The sequence below is a fragment of the Convolutriloba macropyga genome, chromosome 3 (assembly GCF_964194025.1).
Source record: "Convolutriloba macropyga chromosome 3, txConMacr16.3, whole genome shotgun sequence".
Classification (NCBI taxonomy): Eukaryota; Metazoa; Xenacoelomorpha; order Acoela; family Convolutidae; genus Convolutriloba; species Convolutriloba macropyga.
This window is the reverse complement of record NC_134470.1, coordinates 26936660-26947176: the sequence shown is the minus strand read 5'-3', so window position 1 is coordinate 26947176 and position 10517 is coordinate 26936660. Positions and strand designations below refer to the sequence as shown.

Sequence of the window (10517 nt, the reverse complement as noted above, 5' to 3'; positions counted from 1 at the left end):
AAAATACGATGAAATTCATATTTATTGTTAGGCTTAGATTACAGGAAATTATCCTAAAGATCCATACAGCATTAAGTTCAAACTTAAGTTCCCCCCTTGGCAGCCCAACTCTTACATCATTTTACCCCCTCTGAACAAATTACCCCATCACTCTTACACCATTTTATCCCCCTTGGCAGCCCAACTATTAACTTGAATTTCAATCAGGGGGGAGAGGGGTAATTCCTGAAAAGTTCTCCCATTGCAGCCCATTGCAGCCCACTCTTACATAGCAATTTCAGTCAGGGGGTAATTCCTGAAAAGTCGTCCCATTGCAGCCCATTGCAGCCCACTCTTACATGGCAATTTCAGTCAGGGGTGTAATTCCTGAAAAGTCGTCCCATTGCAGCCCATTGCAGCCCACTCTTACATGGCAATTTCAGTCAGGGGGGGGGGGGCAATTCATGAAAAGTCCTCCCATTGCAGCCCATTGCAGCCTACTCTTACATGCCAATTTCAGTCAGGGGGTAATTCCTGAAAAGTCCTCCCATTGCAGCCCATTGCAACCCACTCTTACATGGCAATTTCAGTCAGGAGGGGGGGGGGGGTAATTCCTGAAAAGTTGTCCCATTGCAGCCCATTGCAGCCCACTCTTACATGGCAATTTCAGTCAGGGGTTAATTCCTGAAAAGTCCTCCCATTGCAGCCCATTGCAGCCCACTCTTACATGGCAATTTCAGTCAGGGGGGCAATTCCTGAAAAGTCCTCCCATTTCAGCCCATTGCAGCCCACTCTTACATGGCAATTTCAGTCAGGGGGTAATTCCTGAAAACTCCTCCCATTGCAGCCCATTGCAGCCCACTCTTACATGGCAATTTCAGTCAGTGGGGGGGGGGCAATTCATGAAAAGTCCTCCCGTTGCAGCCCATTGCAGCCTACTCTTACATGCCAATTTCAGTAAGGGGGGGTAATTCCTGAAAAGTCGTCCCATTGCAGCCCATTGCAGCCCACTCTTACTTGGCAATTTCAGTCAGGGGTGTAATTCCTGAAAAGTCGTCCCATTGCAGCCCATTGCAGCCCACTCTTTCATGGCAATTTCAGTCAGGGGTGTAATTCCTGAAAAGTCCTCCCATTGCAGCCCATTGCAGCCCACTCTTACATGGCAATTTCAGTCAGGGGGGTAATTCCTGAAAAGTCCTCCCATTGCAGCCCATTGCAGCCCACTCTTACATGGCAATTTTAGTCAGGGGCTTAATTCCTGAAAAGTCCTCCCATTGCAGCCCAACTCTTACATTATTTTACCCCCTCTGAACAAATTACCCCCACACTCTTACATCAATTTACCCCCCATAGACAAATTACCCCCACTCTTTCATCAAAATGGGAGGATTTTAGGGAGGACATTCGACCCGGGCATGTATAAACATAGTCTGTAATCATTGCTTACATTGGAGTGCAAGTTTGATCGTATTGTCTCTCCTGCTTGTTGTCAAGTATACGGTAATTATGTACCACTGCAAAAAATTAACCGAGATGCAAAAAAATAGCATTTATTTCACAAGTGTTCCTGACAACCATGACGCTTGATCGAGTTTTTGACATAAAAAATGCGCCATAAAGAAGCTGTTTTGCTAATTCAAAAATGGCTAATGCATTAATTCCTATCAGTTTAAAACGTTCTTTCTATAATTTTGGAGAGAAAATTGACGAAAAAACCGTTTTGGTCGGGTTCCGAGTCAGCAGAGCATTAGCCACAAGGATAACTGAACATATTAATGATACTTGATTAGGAATAAAGATTTTTTTACAATATCAAGTCAGCCTTTATTCTTCCTAACAATTATTTAGTAAGCAAACTTAAAGCATATTAGAGAAAAAAATGTCATCAAGCTGCTCTCTTACAGACAAAAAGACCAATCGTCACAAAAAGTTAATACACTTCAAATTTAAATTAAAAAAAAGTTTTGTGAAAATTTCTTTTGCAAAAGATTTACTTCTCAAATTCGATGCATTGTCAGCAATCACCTGCTTCCGTTTAAATTTTATCGAAATGTTGAGCATTCTTTATTTACTTTTAATCATCTTGATGAAATCTTTTCAAAACACCTCAATTAAAATGTAATAAATTATCCAGTGGCGGGGGTAAGAATAGCTAAATAATTGATAACCTTTCGCATATTTCCAACTCAATTAAACTACTTGATCAAAACTTGAATTGAGAGATTTAAAATCATCAACTTAAAACTGAAACTGTAATAACAAAACGAGTGAAAAGATTTTTTTGTTTGTTTATAGTTACAGTAGAATATTTCCTGAGAACATATTTCCATAGTGCGCAATTTCAGTCGGTCTGAATTTGATGGATTTCTTGGCAGGGGTGAACAATCAATTTCTTTTGATTGTTTGTTTGTTTGCTCAGTGGGATAACGGAGTACTGGGCGAGGGAACTGCTGAGACGTGTTTCGAGTGCTATTGGTGCTCCTCAGGACCACAGGCAGAGCTAATATTCAGCCAAGCTTTCCGTAAGCTGTTTCACTGAAATCATCAGTTATGTTTGAAAGATATTATTTTTTGTTCCGACCCCACGTGTGGGGGGGGGGACTATTCACTCAACTAGGATTTTTGTTCAGTCAATTTTGGCCGATCGATATCTTCATCGTACATAAATGTGAGTGGTATCATTAAAAAGCCCTTCCAGCGTAGAATTTGAATTTAAAAAGATTTTTGATTTTCAATTGTTTTTTTTACGAGATTTAGAGGTTTAAAATTTTGTGTGAACTTGTGATTTTTGGCGTGATTTTGTTCACTTTTAGCGTAATTTTTGACCAAACTAAGCTTTATTCTATTAAAATGACAATTAAAACTTGGATTTGACGCTAATAAATTCAGACATTTTTTGTTCCTATCAGACGAAAGACAATGAAAACTTTAGTTTTATTCTCATCGCGAAACCTACTATCACAAAAATTCGAAATCTATTGGAGCGCTGATTTTTTAAATCTTTTTGTTTTTTTTTCTTTTTTTGCATTTCAATGAGAGACTAGTCACTTTTCATACCCAAGTTCCATTAATGATAAACCTCATTTGCAGTCAAATGAGGCCCAAAGGACAATTAATTTGTTTTCAAGGAACTGCTCATATTTTGTGCTTCGAAACTGTTTTCGTAAAATTAATGAAATTTTGATATTCATTTTGAGAACTCAATGTATTTTGGTAGTCCTATGGCATAGACTCATTAAAAATAAGTGCAATAGACTGCATAAGGAGCAATAGGTTTCCTTGTTTGTTCTCTGAATGAAAATCTAATGGCTATTGAGACTCGGAAAATTTTAAATGTTTATCAATTACAAATTCAACTTTGAGAACTTATAGTTTAGTCCCACTGATCACAGAACCCATTTCTTTTCCATTGAAACCAAATCTAATCTGGTTAGTTGTTTTGTCCTGTAAATATTGGTTTTATGACATCAATGCTACGAATTATCCTTTTATTTTGTTTTTGGATATTCATTCATACTTCTTTCTGAAATCTTATCAACTCATCTTTACTTTGTCACTTACCATTGGCGCTGAGAAGACGTTCAATTTAACATAGATAAAGTTTTCAGAAAAAATGTTATTGTTTTTAATGGCTTCAACACTTTCTTCTCCGACTTCTCTACTGAAATTTTGGTTTTGGCCTGTATTTATTGTCGTTTTCGTTGTCACAATTTTTTGGTGGTTGATGACAAATTCTTATGCTTAATGACAGATCTGACTGTTGACCCATTGAGGCAGAAATTAGCGTATTTATTGATTTCCGATAAAAGCTTATACATTTAAAGCTTTTAAAATTTGGGGTTTTCTGAAAAAAACTTCACAGGTGTTTTATAATTGTTCGTTTTTGCTAATTTTTTATATCACATTGTTCTAACAATAAATATGCTATTGGTGCTCAAAAAAAGCAATCAATTAATACAATTGTTCAATTGTTACTGAATTTTTTTTTGTTTTGGCTTCAATAGTTTTATCTAATCGTAAAAACTTGTCTAAATAATGAAAGGTCTCGTTAGTTTTCTATTGAGGAGTGAGTTAACTTTTTGAATGCAGTAAGTTGATAGCTAATGGCTTAAAAGTTTATGATAATATTTGTTTTAAAAGACTTCAGATTTCTTTTTTAGTTTTCCCTTTTTCTTGTGCATCATTTCAACTTTTAACTTGTTCCCATTGTTGGGAGTTCGCATCTTCTTTTCTATTTGAATTTTCATGTGTCTATTGGTATTATGTCATAACTCATGTTTTGTTTGTTCAAAAAAAATCGGAGCAGTCATATTTACGTCTTTCTGATGTCTTTTGGCATTTTTGCGTAACAAACAGATCCGAACGATTTTCAAATGAAACCCAAGTGAACAAATTTAATCATTCGGTCTAAATTTAACTTAAATAATAATAAATATCGAATTAATGAAATATAATATTCAGATAATATCTGTTGAGTTTAAGGTCTTCGATACATTGTGTTTTCGAAAACTGCCTGCCTTTTTTAGTATTTGTTTATATTTAGTCCAATTCCATTGCTTTGTCCCACAAAAGACTTGTCCCATTTGTTTTGGAGGTACTTTATAGAAAATTTTTCATGACTTTTGAAATTATTTGGTTTAAAATTTGTTGACGGATTTTTTTATATTCGCCTAATTTTGTCTCAGTTTTGTCGACTTGTTACCTATTCTCATTACGCACAAGTCCCAACTGCTTTGTAGTTCAGAAAAAGTAAACTTGTTTAGACAAAGTTTTATCTGATGATTTTTTGAATTCGTTACTAGGTGCTTTCAAATTTAGATGTTGAGTTTCATTTTTTACTAATGTTTTTTTTGCTTTTGCTCATTTTGTTGTTTGGTTTTTCTCGTAGTCTTTTTAAAACTTTTTAAAACTGATCTGTAAAACTTTTCTTTATATCAAACGTCTGTTTTTGAACATCTCGTCATTTGGTTGAGAATTAGGTTGAAAATGTAGATAAGCTCGGGTCAGAACATAATGTGCCAACGCAAATTACCGAGCCTCCTTGTTTAATTAACCGACAAAATGGGCTCAAATAGTCATAATTCATTATTTTAAAAGGCGCTATGCTTTAACGTGCAGCAATGTCTTAAGGCCACTGCTTGCTGGCTAGAATTATTTTTTAAAAGTTCTTTTTGAATTTCTTGAATCTAAGAAAGGTAATTCTTCAGTGTTCTGTCATTAGCTGCTATGAATAATCATGACACCAAAATTTTAGGTTATGAGGCATCAGCAACGACTTGTCCTTATTAAACCCGGCTGAGGTGTAAAGGGGGAATAGCGTGAATTAGATGAAATTATGTAAGATATAAGATAAACGGTGAATGCTGGCCCGTACCTAAATCAAAAGCAAATTCAGTACTGAATCAGAGTAAAATTCAGAAATTATCAGTACTGATTCAGACTCTGATTCAGGTCACATTTCGCTCTGAATCCCTCTGATTCAGAGTCTGATACAGACTCTGAATCAGACTCTGATTCAGACTCTGATTTTTGTCTGAATCAGACTCTGATTCAGACTCTGATTTTTCTCTGATTCAGACTCTGATTCAGACTCTGATTTTTCTCTGATTCAGACTCTGATTCAGACTCTGATCTTCTCTGAAATAGGGAAAATTCATAACTATGTTCATGAGCCAAGCTAGGTGTTACCATTGCTTTCGCTCTCAAGTCCTTAAAATATACAAATTCATACAATACCTGTAGAAATTGAAGAAAATTATAAAATAGGTTGTCGGAAATCTCCTCAAGTCAAGTAAAGACTGACTTTTTGAGATTTTCCAGTATGTTCTGTGTGGTTTAAACCCTCCTCCTTTTTCATTCCGGCCTGGGGACCGGCAGTGGTGGAGTTACTGAAATAAACTCCAGGTATAGCATGGTGAAAAAAAAACAAGCTTGAACAATTTTCCAAAACAAAATAAACAAAATAATGACAACTTTTTTTCAAATAGGCACATTCTGACCAAATCTTTTACTGATTCACAGTTCACATAGTCCATGCAACTGGTTCGAAACCAAAAATCCCGGAAAAATGCATTATTTCACAATGCCAACAAGACCTAATTTTAAAACGGATTGAAGCGAAAATTGCAACTTCTTTATATAGTGACAACTTTTTTCAGATAAGCGTATTCTGACCATTTCTTTTGCAGATTCACAGTTCACATAGTCCATACATTTGGTTCTAAACCAAAAATCCCGAAAATTGCATTATTTCACAATGCCAACAAGACCTAAATTTAAAACGGGTTAAAGCGAGAAATGCACTTTCTTTACATAATGAAAAATTTTTTCAAATAAGCGTATTCTGGCCATTTCTTTTGCAGATTCACAGTTCACATAGCCTATACAACTATTTCTAAACCAAAAAAAAACCGGAAAAAAGCTTTATATCACAATACCAATAAAACCTATTTTAAAACTGAATATATAGGAAATTGCAACTTCTTTATATAATGTTAACTTTTTTTCAAATAAATACATTCTGACCAAATCTTTTGCAGATTCACAGTTCACATATCCCACACAACTGGTTCTAAGTCAAAAATGCCAGAAAAAAGGAATATTTCAAAATACCAGTAAAACCTATTTTAAAACTGATTATAATTATAGAGAAAATTGCAACTTCTTTAAATAATGACAAATTTTTTTTCAAATAATCTTATTCTGACCAATTCTTTTGCAGATTCACAGTTCAAATAGCCCACACAACTGGTTCTAAACCAAAAATGCCCGAAAACTACAATATTTCTCAGTACCAATAGCACCAATTTTAAAACAGATTATAAAGAAAATTGCACCTTCTTTAATTAATGAAAACTTTTTTTCAAATAATCAAATTCTGGCCAAATGTTTTGCAGATTCACAGTTCACATAGCCCATATAACTGGTTCTAAGCCAAAAATGCCGCAAAAATGCAACATTTCACAATCCAGTAAAACCTATTTCTAGGAACGGTTATAGAGAAAATTGCAACTTCTTTACATAATGACAACTTTTTTCAAATGGTCATATGCTGACCAAACCTTTTGCAGATTGACAGTTCATATAGCCCATACAACTGGTTCTAAACCAAAAATCCCGAAAATTGCATTATTTCACAATGCCAACAAGACCTAAATTTAAAACGGGTTAAAGCAAGAAATGCACTTTCTTTACATAATGAAAAATTTTTTCAAATAAGCGTATTCTGGCCATTTCTACTGCAGATTCACAGTTCACATAGCCTATACAACTATTTCTAAACCAAAAAAAACCGGAAAAAGCACTATATCACAATACCAATAAAACCTATTTTAAAACTCAATATATAGGAAATTGCAACTTCTTTATATAATGTTAACTTTTTTTCAACTAAATACATTCTGACCAAATCTTTTGCAGATTCACAGTTCACATATCCCACACAACTGGTTCTAAGTCAAAAATGCCAGAAAAAAGGAATATTTCAAAGTACAGTAAAACCTATTTTAAAACTGATTATAATTATAGAGAAAATTGCAACTTCTTTAAATAATGACAACTTTTTTTTCAAATAATCTTATCCTGACCAAATCTTTTGCAGATTCACAGTTCAAATAGCCCACACAACTGGTTCTAAACCAAAAATGCCCGAAAACTACAATATTTCTCAGTACCAATACCACCAATTTTAAAACAGATTATAAAGAAAATTGCACCTTCTTTAATTAATGAAAACTTTTTTTCAAATAATCAAATTCTGGTCAAATCTTTTGCAGATTCACAGTTCACATAGCCCATATAACTGGTTCTAAGCCAAAAATGCCGGAAAACTGCAACATTTCACAATCCAGTAAAACCTTTTTCTAAGAACGATTATAGAGAAAATTGCAACTTCTTTACATAATGACAACTTTTTTCAAATGATCATATGCTGACCAAACCTTTTGCAGATTGACAGTTCATATAGCCCATACAACTGGTTCTAAATCAAAAATACCGAAAAATATGACTATATCACAATATAATTAAAAACTATTTTAAAACTGATTGTAGAGAAAATTGCAACTTCTTTAAATAATGACAATTTGTTTCAAACAAACGCATTCTGGCCATTTCTTTTGTAGATTCACAGTTCACATATCCCATAAAACTGGTTCTAAGCCAAAAATGCCGGAAAAAAGCAATATCTCAACGTACCAATAAAGCCTATTTTTAAAATCGATTATAGAAAAAATTGCAACTTGTTTAATTAATGACAACTTATTTTCAAATAAAAGTATTCTAGCCATTTTTTTTGCAGATTCACAGTTCACAGAGACCATACAACTGGTTCTAAACCAAAAATCCCGGAAAATTGCATTATTTCACAATGCCAACAAGACCTAATTTTAAAAATGATTAAAACGAGAATTTCAACTTCTTTATATAATGAAATTTTTTTTCAAATAAGCGTATTCTGGCCATTTCATTTGCAGATTCACAGTTCACATAGCCTATACAACTAGTTCTAAACCAGAAATACCGGAGAAAAGCACTATATCACAATACCACTAAAACCTATTTTAAAACTGAATATATAGAAAATTGCAACTTCTTTATATAAAGTTAACTTTTTTTCAAATAAATACATTCTGACCAAATCTTCTGCAGATTCACAGTTCACTTATCCCTTACAACTGGTTCGAAAACAAAAATCCCGGAAAATTGCATTATTTCACAATGCCAACAAGACCTAATTATAAAACGGATTGAAGCGAAAATTGCAACTTCTTTATATAATGACAACTTTTTTCAAATAAGCATATTCTGACCATTTCTTTTGCAGATTCACAGTTCACATAGCCTATACAACTATTTCTAAACCAAAAATACCGGAAAAAAGCACTATATCACAATACCAATAAAACCTATTTTAAAACTGAATATATAGAAAATTGCAACTTCTTTATATAAAGTTAACTTTTTTTCAAATAAATACATTCTGACCAAATCTTCTGCAGATTCACAGTTCATATATCCCATACAACTGGTTTTAATCCAAAAATGCCGGAAAAAAAGCAATATTTCAACGTACCAATAAAACCTATTTTTAAAATCGATTATAGAGAAAATTGCAACTTCTTTAATTAATGAAAACTTATTTTCAAATAAACGTATTCTGGACATATCTTTCGCATATTCACAGTTCACAGAGACCATACAACTGGTTCTAAACCAAAAATCCCGGAAAATTGCATTATTTCACAATGCCAACAAGACCTAATTTTAAAAGGGATTAAAGCGAGAATTTCAACTTCTTTAAATAATGAATTTTTTTTCAAATAAGCGTATTCTGGCCATTTCTTTTGCAGATTCACAGTTCACATAGCCTATACAACTATTTCTAAACAAAAAAATACCGGAAAAAAGCACTATATCACAATACCAATAAAACCTATTTTAAAACTGTATATATAGAAAATTGCAACTTCTTTATATAAAGTTAACTTTTTTTCAAATAAATACATTCTGACCAAATCTCCTGCAGATTCACAGTTCACATATCCCATACAACTGGTTCTAATCCAAAAATGCCGGAAAAAAGCAATATTTCAACGTACCAATAAAACCTATTATTAAAATCGATTATAGAGAAAATTGCAACTTCTTTAATTAATGACAACTTATTTTCAAATAAAAGTATTCTAGCCATTTTTTTTGCAGATTCACAGTTCACAGAGACCATACAACTGGTTCTAAACCAATAATCCCGGAAAATTGCACTATTTCACGATGCCAACAAGACCTAATTTTAAAAGGGATTAAAGCGAGAATTTCAACTTCTTTTTATAATGAATTTTTTTTCAAATAAGCGTATTCTGGCCATTTCTTTTGCAGATTCACAGTTCACATAGCCTATACAACTAGTTCTAAACCAAAAATACCGGAGAAAAGCACTATATCACAATACCAATAAAACCTATTTTAAAACTGAATATATAGAAAAATGCAACTTCTTTATATAAAGTTAACTTTTTTCAAATAAATACATTCTGACCAAATCTTTTGCAGATTCACAGTCCACATATCCCATACAACTGATTCGAAACCAAAAATCCCGGAAAATTGCATTATTTCACAATGCCAACAAGACCTAATTTTAAAACGGATTGAAGCGAAAATTGCAACTTCTTTATATAATGACAACTTTTTTCAAATAAGCGTATTCTGACCATTTCTTTTGCAGATTCACAGTTCACATAGTCCATACATATGGTTCTAAACCAAAAAATCCCGAAAATTGCATTATTTCACAATGCCAACAAGACCTAATTTTAAAAGGGATTAAAGCGAGAATTGCAACTTCTTTATATAATGAATTTCTTTTTCAAATAAACGTATTCTGGCCATTTTTTTGCAGATTCACAGTTCACTTAGCCTATACAAATAGTTCTAAACCAAAAATACCGGAGAAAAGCACTATATCACAATACCAATAAAACCTATTTTAAAACTGAATATATAGAAAATTGCAACTTCTTTATATAAAGTTAACTTTT

General features: G+C 33.2%; 1 protein-coding gene across 1 annotated transcript in view; it reads left to right on the top strand.

The window, feature by feature from the left end:
* The first annotated feature begins 2139 nt into the window (after positions 1-2139).
* Positions 2140-10517, top strand: part of LOC142336587 (uncharacterized) — a 64734-nt gene continuing 56356 nt past the window's right edge. Inside the window, exon 1 of the mRNA XM_075385496.1 lies at positions 2140-2501. Within this exon, the coding sequence (XP_075241611.1) occupies positions 2339-2501 (163 nt within the window). The 5' untranslated portion in view covers positions 2140-2338. The remainder of the gene's footprint in view (positions 2502-10517) is intronic.